This window comes from Zonotrichia leucophrys, chromosome 3 (assembly GCF_028769735.1).
Source record: "Zonotrichia leucophrys gambelii isolate GWCS_2022_RI chromosome 3, RI_Zleu_2.0, whole genome shotgun sequence".
Lineage (NCBI taxonomy): Eukaryota > Metazoa > Chordata > Aves > Passeriformes > Passerellidae > Zonotrichia > Zonotrichia leucophrys.
In genome coordinates, this window is record NC_088172.1 from 73,441,336 (window position 1) to 73,463,822 (window position 22,487).

A 22,487-nucleotide genomic window follows, 5' to 3' on the forward strand; every position below is an offset into this window, starting at 1 on the left:
GTCTTAATTACCAACAGGGAATGCCACAAACATGAGTGAAGGCAAGCAGATATTGTGCACACCTCTGCAGCAGCTCAGGGGCCTGCTAAGCCTGCCACCACTGCCTCTATGAGAGAGAAAAATGTCTTGAGTAATGGACACAAACTCTTTTTATCACTCCCATGTGTTACTTACCCGCATGGTGGCCAGGGAAAATGTGACACAATTGCTAAAGATGATAAGAAATTATACCTATGAATACGTCTTTTATATTTGTTTGGTCTCAGATTTTTCCCCTGCTCACAGACGCAAAAGAGCAATCCCTGTGTATATGCATAACCAGCTTATGCAAAAGCCAGACCATTTCAGGTCTGGGATTGTTTTCTTTGTGTTTCTGGACAGCAGCAGGCAAGTTAATGCTGCTCTGCTTGCTAGTAGTATTTTTGTCATTGGTACCAAACCCTGCAATTCCTTACTCTTTCCTGGTGAATTTGCTTCTCAGTAACACTTGCTTGATAGAACCCCTTTGGTCACTTTATTTTCAGGCTTGATCTTGCTCTCTTGCTCACTTTCATCGTTACGATACCACATTCTCTTGTGGGTCAAAAGCATTCTCCAGTATGAAATGCCATGAAATGCTCTTATCTAAAGTGAAAGAGTCAGGGGGAGGAGACAGATATATTGGTAAGATAAAAGTAAACATTTAATGCCACTATAGTTTGATTTTTTCCAGACATCATATTTTTGACAATGTTTCACACCTCAAATACCACAAAAGGGATATTTTATAGCCAGCAAACAATAAACTTTACAATTTTAATGGCAAAAGGTTCAATGCATTTGTTGACAAACTTGGAAATGGCTGTGACTTTCCACATTTTGAACTTGTCCTCATGCTGTTCTTTCTCCTTTTTTCCCCCATAAAATTTAGTTGATAAAATATATATATATATATATATATTTACTACTGATACATCCTCTCCTGGAATTGCCCAATGATGGGACCAGAATAAGTTCTACATCTATCAGTTTCTCTCCTCCTTAGCCCTATTTTATACCACTGTTATAATGAGAAAGAACATAGCCATGGACAGAATGAAATGGATTTAGCAAACATACACTTCAATGCATAGCACTTAGATAAGCATTTCCAACCATGATGTGTAAATAAATTATAAAATACAAGCAACTCTATAAAACAAGAACATCCTGAGTTTACAAATAAATTATATCCTTCATACATAGAATATGATGTGGATGTGGATGTTAGTAACCAGCAGTTTCAGCTATGGGTGGCAAAGAAGTAAAATGTAGAAAAGTTAGTATCTATGCATACATAAAAATATATGTATGTGTGCTACATGTAAATACTCACACACATACATATACAATAAAGAGGGTGAATACATCCATATCCATAGTATATAGAGAATATGTAATATAGCTGAAACTGCCCCAAGCACCAATTTATTACCATTATTATAACGTTTGCTCAATACTTAAGTAGGACCACTCAAAGTAAGATGGTTTGGGTTGTGTTTTATTTCCTGTCCAGGAGTGTTTGAAGGTAGTTTGTTTGAAATATTATAGCTGAATGCTACTGAATGCTACTGATTGCTACTTTTTCAGCTACTTTCAGCACCTCCATTCTTTGCAGAATCATCATGCCCTTTGTGAGCTTCAAAAGTTTGCATAAGTGAGCACAGAAGTGAGACTGCTGTTCGTGAATTTGGTGGCAAAAGGGTGCTACATTTCCAAGAGAATTTTTTTTTTTGTGTTTGTTTTGAAAGGTTGCTTGAGAAGGAAAAGAAGAAAAGATAAAGACAATAATAAAATGGTTTATTATTTCCAGGAACAGGTATGGAAGCTCAGATAACCCTGGGATGAGCGCACAATAAATGCAAGAGACAGAAAGAGATTATTAACTTTGCATTGACAAATCATTCACAGTTTTGTTTGCTGTGGTTATTTGGAAACCTCTTACAAATCTTAGGATAGCTAGCAACAGCCAGCCTTGTGTCTTCAAAAACTGCTGTGTGTTGCCAATGCAAAAGCCTTGAGAGTTACAAAACACAGACCATGAGGATATCAGGATTAAGCGAGGTATGCCACCATCCATGGATTGGAGAAGAAATGCCTCTCTCTATGGTCATCATCCACTCCTGTTGGTATTTAATGATCCCTGATGCTGTGCAACCATCCTTCCCATCACATGAACTGGTATCAGAGGTTGCTTAGCCTCTGGCTTAGGAGAACTGAATTTGCTTCTGCAATGCAGAAGCTTCAATTTACAATTTTAACTCTGTAAGGACTAGACAGGAAGCTTCACAGACCACCAAGAGTCCAGGCTCTCAGCTGATGTAACTATGCTGTATGCCTCAAGCACATGCAGAAATTGTGTGTTAAACAGCTGAGATTATGAAATATCTTGTTGTAATTTCATGACACTCTGAAATATAGAATAGTTCATCTGGGATACTTTTACAGGATTTAAAAGGTTCATGGGAACTGCAGCAATTTGGCTACAGAAGAACCTGGGTAAGAAAGAACCTTTTAAAGAAGCCCTTGAAAGAGTTTCAAGCATAAGCTTTCCCTATAGTGTGGCATAAGTTAACTTCACCCAGGTGAGTGCAAGGGGAAAGGTTTTGTAGGCAGGCACTCCTTGGAGGAGGGAAGGGGAGTGGTGATGCTGCCACCTGTGAGCAGATCTGCCCCTTCCCTCAGCAATGCACAAGGGGGCTATCTCAGGCTCTCTATTTATTGGCGCATGTAGAGCTTTTGCTTCTACAATGATTTTTAGCTCATTAAAAATGATACAGCAAAATCACAAATATTTGTAAAAGGTGATTTTTGTAAAAGAGTCTGTATTTTTCAGCTATCATCACATTTAAATTCCATGCCACAAGTCCCTATTTTAAGACCAGACATATTATTGAGATAAATGAAAAAAGTGAAGACATAAAGCACACACTTCAAGACAGACTTTTCTGTGAGCAAACATGGGATTTGGTATGTATTATTCCCAGCATCACTCCCAGCTTTCAGCCTCTATAATTGCCACATTTAGAGATAAAAGAAAAAAATGCCAGTGTGTTTCTTTGATCCCTTTTTGTACATTCTATGCAGCTCTCACTAAGAATCATGTCAGAGGATCATGCCATTGCTTTGTGCCAGCTACTATTTCATGGACCTGCAAGGTTCAGAAGCTAGGATTTATGGCAGTGGGTCTTCTTAAACTGGATCGAAGACAGATGTTCAGCAAAAGCCCTGTGTGGCCTTTACACAAAATGAGAAGGTGTTAAATACATGAGTAGCATGATCTTCTACTATATAACTAACAGCAAATATCCCAAAAAATGGCAGGGGGATGAATTTTCCTCACAACAGGGTTTACTTTGTAATAACTCTTTTGATTCCTTATGCAATTGTGCCTTGGTTTTATCAGAGCAGGTGAGATGAGAAGAAAACCTAAGAAAGGGAACTATTAGTTTCCTTCTTTGTCCTTCTGTAAAGTAATGCTTTGGATTACTTAGATCTGAATGACTTGACAAGGAATTGTTTTGAGGCAAATGTAAGGCATGCATGGCAAAAGCAAAGACGTGTGACAAAGGTACCAGGAATTAGGGCTCTCCCTCACCATTCAGAGCACAAATTGACTGTGAGAGCTGACACAGACAAGAAGGATGTCTGAATCACCCTGAGCACAGCAAAGTCTCCAGCCTATAGTTACACTTGAATTTATGGCCCTAGAGCAACTCCTGTCCCTTGTATGGATAAGGTTCCCGTAGGGCAAGAGCAGCAGTTCCCAGGAAGCGCCCCCAGGTGCCGGAGGGGATGTGGAGCAGTGCTGGTGTTCCACAGTTCTCTCACAGCCTGACAATGAAGAGCTGCGATCTCCTGTGACACATGCAAACAAAGAATTAACCTTCAAACCTAATTACATTAACACTGCTGTTTCCTGCTGAAGCTGTCCCAGGGAAATAAGATTGATTTCTGAATGTGAAAATGATTAGACATTACATTCGAGTTGCTCTTGCGTATTTCAAGCTACATGATGCCTTTTAAAAAATCAGCATAAAAACAGCATTATGCTGGCAATGCCTTAAAGAATGGGGCCTCCTGGATGACTTGCAGAAGTGTATGTATCTTCTCTAAAATGCTGGCTACTGCAAACTGAGATAATTTCATAATAAAGTCCTCAATTCTTAATGTGTTTTCCAAATACTTGAGTTATAGTAATATCAATTTTGAAGTAAAAATATGTTTTCAAAAAGATAATGTTTTATCATGTCAAATCTCCACAAATTTTTCCATCCTTTCTTTTGTATTAAGCCATCACAATTCTTTAAAACATAGTGGCCAATTCTGAAATGAAATGACAGAAAGTCAACAATGAATATGGATTTTAGAACATGAACACTAGTATATTATGGGAGTCAATGGATACTCTAATTAGGTCCACAGAAATAAAATATTTGTAAGTACTGCAATTCTGCTCAATTAGTACATATTTTTTAGTATGCTAAATTCATCCCTGGCATCATCAATTTGGTTTCAGGGATCAATTTTTGTCCATTGTGATAAACAGGGTGAACGTATGATCTTACTCTTTAAAACAACGGCTAGGTACAAATGTTTTTGCAATTATTCCTAAGCAGCAGAAGTACCAAATTGAGCATCAATGAATAATTGAGTTACTGTGGGTGAGGAATATTACATGCAATAGGTATTTTATATAGCTCCAAAATGTGTCCACTTGGTTTATGGAAACATCACCACTCCTGTGTGACTCATGGACTGTGTGCAGGAATGATTTCCTTGGATCTCTGTGGCTGTACTCAGTCCATGGGGCCCTGCAGAGAAGAGATGGCCTCCAAAGAATCAATACATAGTAACTGCTATCAAAATTGCTGTGAAGAGAAGAAAGCCAGATAAATTGCATTGTTTGGGGGGATTTTCAGAGTTGGTTGGGGTTTTTTTCTGAGAGAAATGGATATGTCTTTAATACTTTCTTAGAATATAACTTTCGTGATAGGAAATTGTTGTGGAACAGACTATAAAGTGACTTTCATCCAGGACCTTTTTCCTTTCCAAGTAATCCTATATTTTCTACGAAATCCAGTGACAAAGGCAATAGAATGAGTAAGAGTTGTTATTACAGGTTGTAGAGCACTAAAAGAAAATAAAACTATACAAATGTTACTTCTACTTTTTTTAAAAGCAATTCTGTTCACCTAACCATTAGAAAATCAACCAGTATTATTTTACCATTGGGGTATTGTAAGATGGAATTGATACAATGGTGCAGGGAAAGAAGAGTTGCACTTAAGTAAGCAGTTAATTGATGCATTTTGAGTATATTAAATAATAGTCTTTCCTCATTAGCAACAGGAGGGTAGCCCAAATGTATGTGAGAGAGGAAATTTTCTGAATGTGCTTATTTCAGTATAGAGGAATAAGAAACCTAATTCCATAAAATTATTCTTCATGCTCATGTGTAATTAAAATGCGGTTTTGCACATTTGCTTATGAAATACAAAGGATGTTACTTCCCACAAACTGTTTTGTAGATAAAGAGGCCAACTAGTAAAATAACTGGATGTATAGGGAGGTGCTGACCCTTGTCCTTTTGATGTCAATGTGAATTTTGCCATGGCTTCAGGTACTGAGGATTAGTAAAGATGCCATAGCCAACATGCTTGAAGTGCTGTATCTACTCATTTGCTTTATTTCCAGATGTGCTGAGCTGAGCAGAGCCTGCACTCCTCAGGTACATCTGTGAGTATGGACACACTGGGCCAGGGATCAGATGTCTTGCAGTGGTATAGATTGTAAAGAGGTGAAGCTAAATGTCATCAGTCATAGCCTCAAGAAAGAACAAATCACTCATTTTTGGACCAATAAGCATGGGAACCCTTAGCCTAGAGGACAATTTTCCAGCAAGTTACTAGCACCAGGAAAAGGGGTTAGGATAAAAGTACCTCCTCATTCATAACTCCAGCCAGTACAAAGCAAAACATATATGAACAAGAAAACAAGTTATGGGGGTTGGATCAAATTGAAAAGATATTTACTTCACAGTAATGTCTCTTCTCTCTCATACACTGCAAAACAGGCTGGGAAAATGATGGTGTTCTCCAGCATATAAGAGAGTACAGAACAGCATTTAAACAAACCTTATTCTCTGCTAGAAATATGTTTGTGTCATCTGGGAAAGCTGAATTTCTCTTTGAGTGGCCTTACTCTGGTAACAAGAAAAGACAGTTAACATTTATTCATATGTTGTACTGATTAGGAAATATCTCTACAAACACAAGTTACTTAGAAACAGCAAGTCTGAAATAGGAGAAAACACCAAGAGAAAAACAAGCTGTAAATACATTTCAAAAGTGTATTTGTTTTTTTTTTCCTTTTTCTTTTCTTGACTAGCACCATCTGTACACAATAAAGTATGAACATAAATGTTTGGATAACAAAGATTTGCAAGGCACTTGAACAGTTTTTCTGGATAGGTTTTCTTTTAATGAACCTCTCAATGGAAGTCCCACAACCACCTTTCCTCCTTCCTCAGCTAATGCAGGGAAAGAAGTGTCTTCTGCCAGCAGTTCTTATTTACAGACATGTCCTTAAAAGGTTCCACAAAGTGCTCTTTTAGGCTAAGAGTATCAACAACCTTCTATCTCCATTTTCCATGCTTGTTCTGTTTGTTTTTTTAATACTACTCCTCTGTACAGTATAGCAAATCTCTCATACACACAGCTGAGACTTGACTCCAACCTTCATCCTCATTCTTTTGTCTTTGGGATGCTGTTTGGAAGGGAAAAGGAGGATGGCAGAGATGTGCATTGAAATTCTCTTGAGGTTCATCCTTTATCTGCGTCTGGAGGTGATGTCAAAACAGGTGATCATCATGAGATGGGCCTTGCAGAAGTTGACACGGTTTTCCAAACGCTCAGTCACACATTCCAGGGCCTCCAGGTATTCCAGAGAATCCAGCTCAAATACCTGCTCCAGATCAACTGTGAGAAAGAAAACACACAGATAGGAAAAGTAGACCATACTTAGTGATGACTGGTGGGAGAGTCAGAGCTAATTCAAGTCTTCAAACTCATCAGTACTATATACAACATCACCTCTGGCTCGCCACTGTCTTTGAAAGTTGCCTTTTTGGTTTAATGACTATTAAAATGACACAGCAGCTTGCCCACAGTGAAAACTACTCTTAAGTTGCACTGGATGCTTTCTGGATCAATCTGCTCTGCCATCCTCACCAGAACTGCACATGCCTTTGCCATGCTCCATCATCCTCCAAGATTATATTGAATACTAATAGGTTGAATGTACTTTCTCACACATTCTGCTGACCAGAAAGAGCTTTAAATAGCTGCTCTCTTCTGGGAGGGCAAGCCCTTTGCTGAATTCAGAACTTGCATTTATAACAAACCTCTAGGGTCCTTGCTCCTCACACCTCTCCCTATTCCATGTGATTCCCACTAGACCACTCCAGCAAGGCAAGGGAAGGCACACACATCAATCCCTCCAACACAAGTGCCCAGCAGCTTCCATGGAAGCCAAGTGTCACTGTCTGAGCCAGCACTGCCCATCATATCTCATTCCTGATGTCTCTCTGCAGCCCTCCAGGCTTTCTGCACTTACCACAATGGAATTAGAAACAAAGGAATCACACAGTAAGGGGACAGCAGTGAATAGCAAATACTCTCTCTCTCTTTAAAACTGCCCTTTTAACTCTCTTCCTTTATAGTGTTCCTGAAACCTATACTGTGGTTGTTTTGCAGAATGCATCAATCTGGTGTCAACTTAAAGCAGCTGTTAAAGGAAGAGTTAGGATGTTGTAAGGAAATACACCAGCCAGCCTCCTTTTGCCACTTGAAATTATCCTAAATAAACTTCTGCACATTGTGGGTTTTTTTCTAGAACTCTTTGTTATGAATTTATCTGCTTGCTAGTACTAAAAACTGTTGTATAAGTACTGCAGTACTCTTTATGGTTTTTTCTTTAGAGGTGATGAGGTCCTTCTTCATTTGACTGTGAATGCCCTTTAAGCTCTCTGAACTTTACACATCTATAGTTATAAAAAATGGGCCAAATTTCATTTCATTTCATGTAAGCCCACTGCTGCCAAGGGACAAGTTTGCTCCACAGTGTTATTTTGTGGTAGAAGAGCAGATTTATAATATTGCTCATATGTTTGAGTGATCTGAGGCCAAAAGAAAAAATCTCATTTTCAGGAGCTGTGGGCTGAAACGCGTGAACGTTAATCTACCAATGGCAACATCCTCCACTAGAATACTGTACCATTTCAACCTTCAGCTCTCAGGCAAAAAGGATTGTTCAGTTCTACTGTTAACATTTAATAAGAGTTATAGAAACTGGTTCTAGAAAGACAGTCAACCTAAAGCTTGCCCTAAGGTCCTATGTTGGTTCATTTTAGTTTACAAACAGTAGCTTACATCTCACTCTTACCAGACATTTCTGCTTCCTTCCATCCCCCCTATTAAATAAACCAAAGGAAACCTATAAGTTCAGGAAATAAAACAATGCTCTTACATTCACTGAGCCACTTATTAGGATCCAGCATCAGGTACTGTTTGGTCACCTCCAGTTCTCTCATTAACCACTCATACTTGGCCTTGACCTCAGCGATTCTCTGCTGGCGATGCTCCAGGATTTTCAGCTTGGCATTGAAACATATCACCTCCTGCCAGCCAGGAAAAAGAAGCAGGGAAAGAATAGGTGAAGAGGAGAAGAAATGCCTAGGTCCATTCAGTAAAATGATCTTCCAATCAATAATACTGACAATGAGCCATTTATTCTGGAAGCTTATGAATCACTGCATGAAATCATCCATCATCTGCTTTATTTTTATTGCTTTTGTTTGGTTTTCATGTTTTCCATCAGTGAGCTTTGGAGACTTTGTAATGGTAGTTAATAATAAACCATAATAATTAATACCAGGCAGCATCTTGAAATTAGATTAACTGTAGGAAAACATTTCTTTTTTTTCACTAGAGTTTGGCTAAGAAAATCTAAGCTCTTGGGAGTAGAAAATCCATTGCTTGCTGTATTGAAAGCCTAAATACACCCCTGTGCTTGGTACATAAGTAATGCATTAGTCATGTTTTAAAATAAGAGAAGTGGTAGCAATATCAAATTTGAAACATCCTTAAACAAAGGGAGTATGTTATGAAAAGCTCTAGCAATTCATAGTCATTAATAAAGAAGATATATTTTCTGTAAAGCTCTGGAGCACAGTAACAGCATGAGGTACAGTGCTGGAGACAGCCAGCCTGGCCTCACATGACTTCTGAGGGGTGGCAGCCACAAAGACGTGCAGCAAATGAAACCATCTGAGGAGTGTGCTACCCTCCCTAGTGTGGAAACAATTCCAATAACAGAACTATCCTCATCCAAGCCTGTGTGAAGACCTCAACACTATTTCACAATCTCCTCTGTAAACAAATCTGCTGTGGGTGAAGTGCAGTGGAAACCTCGCTCCAACAAGTTTCTCCAAACATCACAACCAGCTCAAAGAAGTGTCAGAGGCTAGGTAGGAAAAATGCCTTAAAATAATAATGAAGTCTATAATCCATCGTTACTCTAAAATACTCAACCTCAGATATTCCTCCCAATCTTGTGTTTTGAGTGCTGACCTTTGCAATTTAGGCCCACCAGGAGATTACACGGATGGCACTCACCTTGCTGTCCCCGCCTCGCCGTCGCTGGAGCCTCTCCACGTCATCTATCTCATAGACTTTGATCTCAAAGGGCTCCCCCAGCCCCCTCTGCCCGCTCCGCAGCGGCCCGTCCACCCAGCGCACCCCGGGGCTGCTGGCTGGCTTCCTTGCTGGGGAGGCGGTGTCAAGGGATAGAGCTGGAATGAGCCTCCTCCTCTGGGAACCTGCCAATGGAGAAAGTGCCACTGCATGTTAGCACAGCTACTGCTTCTCCTTTCCTTTGCAGAGAAGTCTACAAGTGATGTATGTCTGGCCTTCTCAGACACAGAAGAAAATAGACGGAGAAACCAGGGAGGCCACAGGAGCTGGAGCTGCAATGTGCAGTACCCACCCACCATGAGTGACACTCTCAGTGTTGGAATGTTGGGGGACACAAGACAGATGATCGACTTTGGACCTGGTTAACATCGAGAGATTTGATAACAGGATGCCTTGGCAAAAGCAAATGGAACTTTGAAAATTAGACCTAGATTGCAAGAATATTAAATCAAACAGGTTTACCAGAAAAGAAAATCATATTAAACACTGCAAGCAAGAGATGGTGTTATATGCATAAGTTTGTGTACGTGATTTTAACCTAATCATTGTAGTACACATTACTAGTCTCCCTGAAATAGTATATAAGTGTTTGTATCCCACAATAAAATCGGATTCTGATCACCCAGTCAGTCTTCCCATCTCTCTCCATCACCGACACCTCAGTGCTCCTCAGTGCCTGACTCCAGGATCTGGCACTCAGAGGGCACACATCCCCTGAAGCTGGCAGAGCCTGTGTCTGCTCCCCATTGATTAGGTCTCAGCACACACAGGCAAGCCAATGAAAGAGCCAAGCCAGCAGGATGGAACTGGTCCAGCCTGGCTTTCCTAGTTCTTTACTGCTAGTGAACCTTACAGTCAAAGGACAAGCACTAGCCAGCCTCTGCAAAGTGCCTGCCACATAACATGCCAAGTCAGGGCCTACAGTAGAGCAAGGAGGAAAAAATTGTATGTCCCTGGTATGGTTTGCTCGGAGAAAAAACAAAAACACAAAAAACCCCCAACAACAACAAAAAAAAATCAACAAGTTGCATTTTCTTGCTTAGTTTAGTAAAATCAAAGCAATGGCTTGGTTTGAAAAAAAAAAACAAACTCTAAAAGTTTTGTAGCTGACACAGAGTCTTCCCTAAGACACAGCAGGAATAAAAAGGATGGGAGAAGCCAAAACCAAAAGCCGGAGCCAGCAAGTTTGAGTGAAACTATTAACTGGCTTTCTTGGCTGCAACTACATAAGTGATGCCAGCCAGCAGGGAAGAGATGATGAATGATCATGCAAATTTTATTTTGAAAATAAGATAAAATCATTTATAGGAGTTTCCCACATTACATTTATTGAGACTTGAATGTTAATAGTTTCAACATGTCTGTCAACTTGGTGCTTCAATAAAAGCTAGAAAAACCTCAAAACATCTACTGATTGCCTAATTTTTGGATTTTCAAGTAAGAAAGTATTGCCTAGTTTCATTCATGGGAGACTGCTTCTGTGCTTACTTTGGGAACTATTCACATCTTATCCTATGACTTCTGAGTACAATAATCTGTGCTAGAAACCAGTAGGTCTGTGCTAGAGACAAGTAATTAACCTGTAAATTCTAGCTTTAAAATGGATGAGAATGGTTCACTGGAAAGCCTAGTCTACAGAGATTTTATTTGGATACATCTGAGACAACCCAATGCAGGAAAAAGAGAGCATAGCCAGAGCTGATTGACAGAGTTCTTGGTAGACAGGGAGCTCTACAAGGCCCCTCTATACCAAAAATCCTGAGATTGCCATCCTATGACACTTATCATAGCTGTGTTTATTGCTCAAACTGCAGCCCAGCAAAAAAACTCATGCCAGAACAAATGAAGCCTTACAAATACCAGCAAGCAGGAGTTATTTTAGTTCTCTGGTACCAGTCACTGGAAGACAATGTCAGCATTCCCTTACCTTGAATGTGTTTCAGTTAATCTCTAGATTAAACTGCCTGATCAAGAGAAGAGACAGATCGTGATAAAAGGAAAAGCAAGACTTGACCCACTACAATAGCCAAAAACTGACAAGAAGACAGACAGTTTGGGAAGACCCCAACAAACTGTGATTCTAAAGGTGACTCCTGTCAGCAGTGTAGGGAAAGGTAACCAAATGCTGGGAACAGCTGCATACTTGAAGGGAGGTGAGAGCACATTGTGCTCTCATTTTATTTTATTCAATTTTATTTTATTTAGGGAGAGATCCTGAAATAGGCTCAGCTCCTCCTGGGAAACAAGTCCTCCACTTGCTTAGATGGGAAGGGCAATGAGTATCATCCTACTGTCACTCAAGATCAAAAGGATTCAGGCATTAAATAAGTTTTTTCATACTTTTGAGGCTTTTGACCATGGTGTCTTACAAAAGCAGTCTGTCAAATTTTGTATGAGTGTAAATACAATCTCTTTGCTGTTTGACAACTTTTAGAGCCAGTGATATTGATAAGCATCAGATCTGACCTTCTGTTTAATGCACCCAGTGCTGTTAATTATTTTTTCTTTCTGCCCCACAGTAATGGTCACATCTCCTTTCCTGACATACCTTTAGACTAGCTCTAGCATTTCAAGGAAGCAGCTGAGCAGACTGGAAATTCCTTCTGCCCAGATCTCCATGCATGGCTGGATTACGACTAAGTGCCTTTTTCCGTGATGTTTGATTTTCTTCCTCTTTTCCCCACTGTGGCTGTTAAAGCCATCTTCTTGTGTAATGAAGCACTTTTAAACCACTCCACTGGAAAAAACTCTGTCTCCAGCCAGAGTCAAAGTCCAGGTCCAAGACTCTAGAAATGCAGGTGGATGGCTCCAATGCATCTTGCCACAAGAATAGCATAAGTGTTCTACTTTGAGCAAAGCAAAACAGATTGCTGGGGTATGAAGTAGAGGAATGACAGTAAATTTTTTTGCATTTTGTTCCCTTTCATATCCATTTGCCTCAATGGGATGAAGAAGCCTGTGGTGTACAAGGAGGGCTCCAACCTGAGGCTTTTTTTAACAGCCCTTGGCCCTGGGGAGAGTGCAGCAGTGGCAGGAGACATTAACTCATTGTGTTTTTCTAGCCAGAGCTCGTGTCTGGGCTGCCTGGGAGTTATGACAACAGGACAGGCTGCAGCTCATAGTGCACAGGGGCAATGCAGCAGGGCAGAGCTGCCTACACAGCCTCCTTGCCACCCTCTGCCAAGGGCTCCTCTGGGACACAGGTGACCTGCATGGGGCTTCCAGGGGGTACAGCTGTGTGAGACACAGGAGAAAGAAAAAGAGAGATGTCTGTTTATCTGCACCTTGAATGCTGACTCAGGATGATTTATCTGAGGCATAGAGTGCTTTGAGGAGAAATTAAAATGAAATATCTTCTTCCTCTTTCCAATAAGGTAAAAGTGGATCTAGATTGTTCTAAACATGCACTGATTAATACGCTGCTTATTAGCCCAGGTACAGAAAATAATGGTGCCATTTGACAGGAGGCTCCTGACACTGACCTCTCCATTTAGTCTCTGGTTTTTATCTTATTTTACGTTAATTTGGATCGGTAAGGAGATACAGCCTAAGCAGAGCTTTGGGGTGAATATCACAAAGCACTGACAGCTTCCTCAACCCTAACAACACACAACAATTAAATTTTTTAACTTAATGTTGTTTTTCATTCATATAGCAAATATCCTGAAGTCCCAAATTTATTGGGTACACTTGACGGAGTTAGGATCTCATAAATTTTGACTCTATAATAAATAACATGCTTTGTGGGAATTACAGCACACTACTCCTCTATTCCCTATGCATGGCTTATGAAGGAAGTGGGAATCCAGGGAGCTCAACAGATCTAGGCGCAGATATCAGCACCCTCCCACCTCTGCACCTCCTCTGCCCCACCTCTACACCTTGGCAAACTGGCTGACCCTCCCACCATGTGAATAGAATTCATTCCTCCATTCAAAAAAGAAATTTATACCAAAAATCAATTTGAAAGAAACACAGTAAGATGAACCCAGGGTAAAATAACTTCACGTTCATTTATGACCATGAAGTATGTAAAAGCAAAATGTCATTTGCTAAATGCCCTGAAGGATATGTTTTTCACTTAGTTTGAATTTACTCACTCTCTGAATAACCCCTCTTGAACCTAGTTTGAGTATGAATAACCAGACTGTGAAATAGCCATGAAAATACACAGGATATAAGATTTACTTTTGCAACAGATCTATTGCTCTACCTTAAGCTATAGGTTAAGGTTTGGCCAGGTTAAATTTAATATAAAGAGAGTAGCACAGCAGTGAGGGCATGCAGTGTGAAAGTAGATCTGACTGAAGAGTGGCACTGAAGCTACAACATATTTCAGCAGAGGTAAGCCCAGGGGAGCCTTAAGGTATGAGAAATACAGACCAAGGTATGTGAGGGTAACTTTGAGGATAAAAAGGCACACTTGACCTTGACCAGCAAAATTGCCAAACTGCAAAAGGATGTGTGCTCATAAAAGTATGTTTTGACCAGGGCAAAAGCTCTAAAAAAGTCTGGTTTTGCTTAAGTTCTGTATATTTTGGAGTGTTCCCCTTAGGCTTCTTTCCAAGCACACATTCCAGACTGAGCATCTTTTCTGTGAAAAAGGTAAAGGCAAAAACTGCAAGTACAAAATCTTAATGAAAAACAGTGTGATGCATATCTCTTCAAAGCAGAATACATCCAAATGGGATGCAAAACAACTGCCGTCCTAGAAATTTCAAGGTGTTTCAAACAGAAAATGAAACTGTAACTTGATACAACAACATTTCAGAAGTTTATATTGTGTGCTCCAAGGCGGGATGTGGAGCCAGAGCTATTCCCCACAGCATTTAATGTTATGAGATGCAAAACTGCCTTTCTGTACAGAACCTGTTCCTCAGCATTTTGGTTTTTCTCACCAGACAGTCCAAGGAAATTACAAGAACCAGACCTGGCTAACTAGAGCAGTACCCCTAAGCTATTCCTTCTCTGGCTCCAACAGCAATAGCACCGCTGTCAGTTGTAGCATCAAGCTTCTCTTACTAGCAGAGATTATCTATCCTATTTCCTCTGCTGCTCCTCACTGTCTGACAACAGGGATCCTGCTCTGTTTGAGTCTAAAATGTGATGCTGACTTTGCCTCTTATTTCCTAGTGGGATCTGCACTTATGGTCAATTGTCCATGACTGAACCAACTCCTCCCCTTTCCTTTGACCTCCTTCCTCCTAGCTCATTTTATTGCCAATGTAGAGCACACAGCTATTCACTCCATGGATTTTCATACAGTGTGTACAGCTCCCCTCCTGAAGGGGAAGTCATTGCCAGTGTTTTCAAGTGGAAGGCCCCTCTGATGATGAGAGGATTTCACCAATAGTATTTAGGGTTCCCATGTTGAGGTCAGTACTCCAAACACCAAAGAACCAAGGTCTATATTGCCAGAAAATCCAAACAGCAATCACTCATCCTCTCAATTCAGATTACACAGATTGCACTGAAAGGACCATGTTGCATCCAAATACCTGGAATAGGATACACTGAGAGGATCCATCATTCAGAAGAAAATTTTCTATGTCCATCTCACTGTAAAATAATTCAGGCCACATGCTGTATTGACTGTTATGCAAGCCCACTGTTGTGAATCGATAAGAATTACGAGGACACTTGAGGCAAGAAATCACTTGCTTCCTACTTATTGGAATAAGCAATGCTTGTTTATAATATTCCATCCACACCTATACTAGATATGTTGTTTCTGTACTGGTATAAGGAATACGCTGATGTACATCCAACTTCTAATTATTTTCTATCAACACAGTTCATTTCTATCTACCCAGTTCATTTCTTAACCTTGCTTTCTGAATTACTGTCTTATTTTTAAAGGAGCTTTTCAGGGCAGTTTAGAGCTGGTGAATGAGCACTGCTGAAACCAGATCAGAAAGCAGCCCTCCTGCAGCATGGCAGGTTGACAAGTAATCTGGGAGATGCTCCAGGGAAGATGCACATCACCCACAATTCCTAGCAAAAAAACCCACCAACCAGAGTCTCTTCTAAACATTTCTCTCTCGTCAGGCTGGATTTTGGTTTAACAGGCATTTGTCAGCATAGTAGTTTTATTTAAGAAGCTGGTTGTTATTACTACGGTACTGCATTGAAGAGCTGCTCCAGTCACTTGGACAGCAAAGGCAGAGGCTGGAGGGGGAAGGGCTCTAAAGCCAGAACATTAGCTCCCACCAGGACAGTGGTGGAGGCATTCCAGTGAGCCAATTCTTTGGCAGTGTCAGGAGCAGGTTTTATTTACACCCAGCCTAATGGTGTGCGAGTCAGTCATGCATGTTGCATGGAGCCTTCACCGTGCACAATAGCCTGCTGCCACTTCCTCTATTAAATCATTCCTATGTTCCTGTGGCTGAAAGCTCAGTGCTGGCATGCAGTAGTCAAGCGTGTAAAAAATGATTACTCTGATCCCTTTCAACACAGATTTGCTGCATGAAATGGCCTGGCTTTGACCTGGGAAAATCAATGCTGTTGTTTTAATGAACAAAAAAAAAAAAAAAATTGGAGCTGAAGCCTGCATTTCCCCTCCCTCTAGCTGCCCCAGGGCTGTCCAGTCAGCAAGTCACATGCATTAAGTGGTCACCTGCATGCAAACAGCATTTACTCATATAATTCTAAACATCCTTTGTCATGGTAAAAGTACAGTACAGGATATCAATTAGCTACCATCGCTTGTAAGCAAGTCAAAGTAGAAATACTGGAGGTGCCCTACAGCTTTCTGATACAAAGGGCAATTTTCAGCTCCCCACACTGTGCCTTAAGCAGTCTAAACATGAACCAAATTCCTTTTCACTTGGATTCAACAAGAAAAGCTCAGACTCTCTTTGTTGGTGTTTTGTTTCACCATTATCATTTTGGTCATGTTTCAAAATGTGATGCTTTGCAATATTGGTAGGAGACAGACTTTCATAATTTACAGTGTGTAGATTCCGCCTCTGGCTTTTTCTGCTACTTTCATAGAAGGAGCTAAGTGCTTCCAGAGAGTAAATATGTTCAAACATAGAGTTTTCAGGGTTTTCCAGGAACCTCTAAATCTCCATCTTTAAAATCATCCCATCAGTGAAACCCAGAGCATCATCCCATCAGTGAAACCCAGAGCACACGAGTATGAGGAAAAAGGAGGCCAATTGCAGATAATTAGTCATGCCTTAACAGTCTGTCTTTTTATTAAAGTGATTAAAATCATGTAGCAATTTGCTGTTCTTTGGTGTTGCAAGTTAGTACCAACAAAGAGCTGCAAGGAGTCATGAAACTTTACTATGAATGTCATCAAATGCTGCAGCAGGAATCTTTAATTATCTGTAGTCAGACAGTTCCCCATGCAAAGAAGATGAAAGGCACGTGCCCAAACACATACACACACCCAAATCCTATCCTGGACTGACAAAAGCAGGGGTCTCCAGATTCTGGAGATATGCACCTCCAGCTCAGGGCATAGCTTTAAACTTCAGGAATCCAACCTTTGGAAACATTAATTTTCCCCCAGTCTTGTTTCCACTTGGCCTGACTTTCAATAGTATCTCTTAGGTTTTTGTTCTCTGATGTTCACTGATACTTAACATTCAGGAAAACGTTAAATACCAGTGGCCCTCACTGACTCAACTGGGAAGTGCTTTACTGAGGACTTTATGCCCAAAGTCTGGTGTCTTTGAGCTGCCCCCTTCTGTCTCACATCTTTTTCTCATGCCCCAGTCCCAGGAGAGGGCCTGTGCACACCAGCTGCAAGGCAGGGGTCCCCACCAGCACCCCACGGCTGCTGCTCACCTGCTGCTGCCCCAGCCCTGCTTGGGCCACGGATCACCGCCCTCAGTGTTTCACCCTGCTGCTGGCAGAAGCCCCAGCACCAGCAAAGCTCCAAGCTCAGACTCAGCTCCAAAAAGCCTCAAAACTAGAGGAATCAAAAGGATACACTCCTTGGCAGAAGTCTGTCCTATCTCAACAGAGGGCTGCAGAAATGACAGACTGAAGCCTGTAGGTCTAACTCAATGCTACATGGGATGGGGACTTTCTCAGGTATCCAACCCTATCTCATAGGGAACAGGAAAGAAAACTGCTCCAGGAAGACCAGTGTAATCTCCATTAAATGCCTTGTTTATGATAAATGATCTCAGAACCTCTCCTGTTCTGTTGCTCCCAGGGAAGGAGGTTTCCTTACAGAGACTACTGAAACACTGTAAGGGACAGGAACATGTAAATATATGTAGGAGAGGGCAGAAAACTCTGGAAAAAAACATATTTATGCATGTAACATGAAAATGCAAACAGGACTTGGCTTTACTGGGTAAAACTTATTAAAGCCTGGACTCTTTCTTTGCTACTACCTCATAGTGGGCGAGGTCCATAATTAACACCAAGGCTCCATCTCTGAAGTCATCCAGTCATGTTTGGCATTGAGAATTATTTTAAAGCAATGCCCACATACATCCAAACTCAGTAAAAGATGCTAAAAATCAAACCAGAAGAGCAAAAGGGAGGTAGATAACACTTTTGATCCAAGGACCTTGCTATTACCTTTTTTTTTGTATCAGCATTATCTACTTTTATGAGCTGGTAACAAGCGAACTCAGAAATTACACGAGTTGCCCACGGTGATACAGCAAACCAGCAGCACACCAGAGAATACAGCACAGATCTTGCAAGCCCTAATTTGCTGCCCTGCCTGCCTCCCTCTCGTATCTGTTGCACCCCTGGGACACAAATAGAGCTTTGGTAAAACTAAAGTTCAACCAGAACGCACTTTCTGAGCACATACAGGAGTCTGTACCGTAAAAGCACCCTTATCACTGCCTTTCCATGGGGAGGCACTGGGCCACCACACTTGGAATTTCTGGGGAGTTAAAAATAATAAATAAGTGCTGCAACTTATAACTGTACAAACTATGCCCTAACACTTCAGTGTGCTCAAGACAGCACTGCCTACCCAAGAGAGAGGAAGCTGGAGCCAGAGAAAGAAATATGGCTGAGATGCCAATTGCTTCATACAGGGAAGGGCTACGGTAGTGAACAAAAAAATCAAAATACAACATAGTTATACAGGTGATTTCAGGCAAAGAAGGAAGAAGGGCCTGCCACAAAAAGAAAATAGCAAATGGAACTCTGTTTCCCATTGCTCAGCAAGAGCAGAGGAGGATGCATGGCAAAATCAGTTGTGGTTGAGGTTAGGAGTCAAGGGTGCCTGTAATTCAACCCTGGATCCGGCTCTCAGTTGGCTGAGGGCATTAGGCAACTCAGTAACACTCTCTACCTTCATTTCTCCATCTTAAAATGGGGTCTGGAAAAATACTTACACCACAGTGTGTATTAAAGAGAAGCAATACAAAGCTTTGAAATGTACAACCATAGATCAGGGCTAAAGAGCTTTGTTTCTGCCACAAACAGTCACTTTGGGCCAATGTATGCTGACATGATGTTACAGAACCAATGTTAGATATTAGAAAAATGTGAATATTTATTAAATGCATAGGTTAGCAGGGGAAAGGCTTATGTGCTTCATGAGGCAAGCACACGATTTTTCAATAGGTACCAGAATGCAAAAGGAATTATTTTTATTATTATTTTCTTCTAATTTTGTACATACACAATTTTGTACTGCACTGTCTGTGAACTGTACAGGTACCCAGGCAGAGCCCAAAAATTAACCTAAGGCTAAGAGTGAAGGATATCAACTAGCTTTATCCTTCAAAAGCTGTCAGGGTAGGTCGATGCTTCATGTATGACATTCAGGGCAGAAGCACCTACACATACAAATAATGCACTTAAGAGCACTGAAAGACAAGATCTTAATCTCAAGGAAAAATGATGTCTCTCCAATGTGTCAGAACTTCAAAAGTAATTGTGAGATCTTCTGGTGATTCTCTTAAAGACTCTTTATAGCTCCTTTTACAGGGGCCTTGGGCTGATTCATGTTGATCATGTCTGACAGCTAGCATTTCTGTTAATAATAATCATAAATAAAGTGGACAAGGTTGCCTGACCTGAAATGAGCATATCTATAGTGCCATATCCATTACAGCACAGTGGATCTGTGACTGCAAATCAGGAAAGGTCCAATGCTCTTGACACTTTATATTAAAATAATATCTGTCTTTTAAGATCTCAGAACCTTTGTATGCTAGTTTTTCATTAAAAAGTATTCCTTAAGAGATAACACTCACAATCTAAGAAAGGAGATAACAAAACTTCTCATTTTTTCATTATACAATAAAAATACATTTGCAAACAGCTCTATTCTCCCTTATACCTTAACTCCTCCTTCACGTTCTCCTGCACTGAAGTAATAATCCTGGTTTTATGCCATCGTAAATCTGCTGACATGTGAAAAATTATACTATTATCAAACACATCAAAACAGAATTATGATCTCACTGCTGCCAGACCAAATGCAAACAGGAGCTGGGTTATATGAATGTGAAGCCTGATTAATTTCTGGGCAGTGGTTTTCTGCTAGAAATAGGGATGGTGGTAAAAATTGAGTTTTTAATTTCCATAAAACCCCTGGTTGCACTTATAAACAAATCATACCAAACAACACAGGAATTACTTGCTGACATAGGGAATCACTTTCAAAAGTAAAGTATCAGAGATGATACACTGAGAATCTCTCCACATCAGGTGACATGCTGAATTAAGAGAGAAGCTTTGTAAATTACTTTAAGGGAGGTCAATGTGCCAGGCTATGCTGAGTCCACCGGGGCAGGCAATTTCCAAGGACACAGACAGGCCCTTCACTGAAAACCCTCCACCCCAGAGATTCATGTCCAGCATCAGGCAGATAATTGCAATGTTGCTGACTAAGGAGAGAGGAACCACCTCACACCAGCAATTAGAATAAAGAGATTAATTTCTTGGCCAGCCAAAAAAAGGTGTATTTGGGGAAAAAGAAAGGTCACATGTTATACAGCAGTAAAAAAGCAGCAAAGCTAGGACTCCTCATGTTCCCTGCTAATGAAAGGTTCATACTTGCCTCATCACTTGATAATTTTGCATACCTGCGCTGTATGACAAACCAGTGTCAATGTTCTACCAGGTAGGCTCAAGGCCTCTTCTTTCCTGGTGTGTCCTCCAGACTGCCACAGGAATAATCTTGAACCTGACTCTCAAACAGATCTCTCCTTCACAACTCCCTTTTAATGACTACTGACACACTGTTTAGTCCTGCACAGGGGTTAGCAAAAGCTGTGAGCCAAAATACAACCCTGGTTGTATTTGCATATACAATACATGAACTTATAAAATACAACACACACACATGAAGCTTGTCTGTAATTAGAACACCACAAAGACAATGCTTTTGTCACTTGTATTTCCAGCCTTGTCCAGCCTCCAATGTGCTATCAAAGCAGAGAGAAGTGAAATGAAACAATAGCAGTTTTGTGAGCATCAGAATAAACAGATATTGGTCCTCTAGTGATTCAGTTTGGGGATGAACTCTGCAGACTAAGAAATCCAGAGGCTGTGCCTGAAACTTTCTCAGAGTTTTTTTGTAAAATATGTCCCTTGGGGGACTAAGGGGAACATTCTCTAGTATCTAATCTGTTCCCTCATCTGCACAGCTGCCTCGTTTTTTCACAGAAATTGATAAACTTTTCCATCTAAATGACCGTGGAAAAAGTCCATATTAGATTGGCAGCTTCTCCACAAGACACAATCAAGTTGTCAGTTTACAACCACAAATGCCATCTCTGTGGACAGCTTTGTTTTCCTTTTTCACAAGATAGAAATCATCCTTCTCTTCCTTACAAGTTATTATTAAACAGTTCATATTTGAAAGGGGTTTTTAGAGGCAGATCTCTTCAGAAAGAGGAAAATCAATTTATTACCATTTAAGTGAAAGGCTAGGAAAAGATATTTTCCAAGAAGATGCAAAGTTACCTTCAGAAATAATATTCAGTCATTTGGTCTAGGCTTGCATTATGCAGAATGATCACTTTCAGATGCATCCTCTGAACAGGTACAATCAGCTCTGCATTTATGGATGCTGTTTTAATAGCAGAATCTATTGCATTTACATCTGTGCTGCACATGTTCTTTCTGCTACCACAGTCAAGAGCATAAAGAAAGGGAGAGTTATGCATTACTCTGTTCACTGGAAATGAATTCCAGAGGTGAGTATCACAGCAAGTGGAATGGCTGGTGAATTAGGAACACTATGAGAAAAACACAATTTAGAAACACCCAGCTACTGTAGAATAAGTAGCTACTGATATTCCACATACCTGTGCCACCAGGTCCGATGTCAACCTGAATTTTTTTCAGAAGTAGATTAGTCAAGACTTGCACTACAAGTTGGGAAAACAGTACCCGGGAAAAATGTAAACTGACCAGCTCATGAATGGTCCCCATCCCTGTTCTGCAACTTTATGAAACTTGCTCTCGTGGAAAGAGGTACCTGCACAGACTCTTGATATGACCCAGGAAGCTCTTGCTATCTAATTTAAAAGTCCTGATGTAGTGTGAAGCTACTGGGGATTATGTCTGAACAAAGATGAAGTCTTCCCAATCCATTCCATGATCACAAAAAAGTTCCAGATTTGAAAGTGCTTCAGTGCAGTAGTTCCCATATATTGTTCTTAATATTACCTATTATTTATTATCAATAAATTTCTGGGAAAAGGAGCCACAACTCAAAAGGCAAGAGTCTCAGGTACAGGATAACATCTTTCAAGGGGCATGGACACATTT

General features: G+C 40.5%; 1 protein-coding gene across 1 annotated transcript in view; it reads right to left on the reverse strand.

The window, feature by feature from the left end:
* Positions 1-678: 678 nt before the first annotated feature.
* The window catches only part of KIF26B (kinesin family member 26B), a 278,874-nt gene continuing 257,065 nt past the window's right edge, over positions 679-22,487 (reverse strand). The window contains exons 13-15 of the mRNA XM_064708810.1: positions 9,696-9,898; positions 8,548-8,698; positions 679-6,998 (exon numbers count right to left, since the gene is read on the reverse strand). Coding sequence (XP_064564880.1) covers positions 6,850-6,998; positions 8,548-8,698; positions 9,696-9,898 — 503 coding nt within the window. The 3' untranslated portion in view covers positions 679-6,849. The remainder of the gene's footprint in view (positions 6,999-8,547; positions 8,699-9,695; positions 9,899-22,487) is intronic.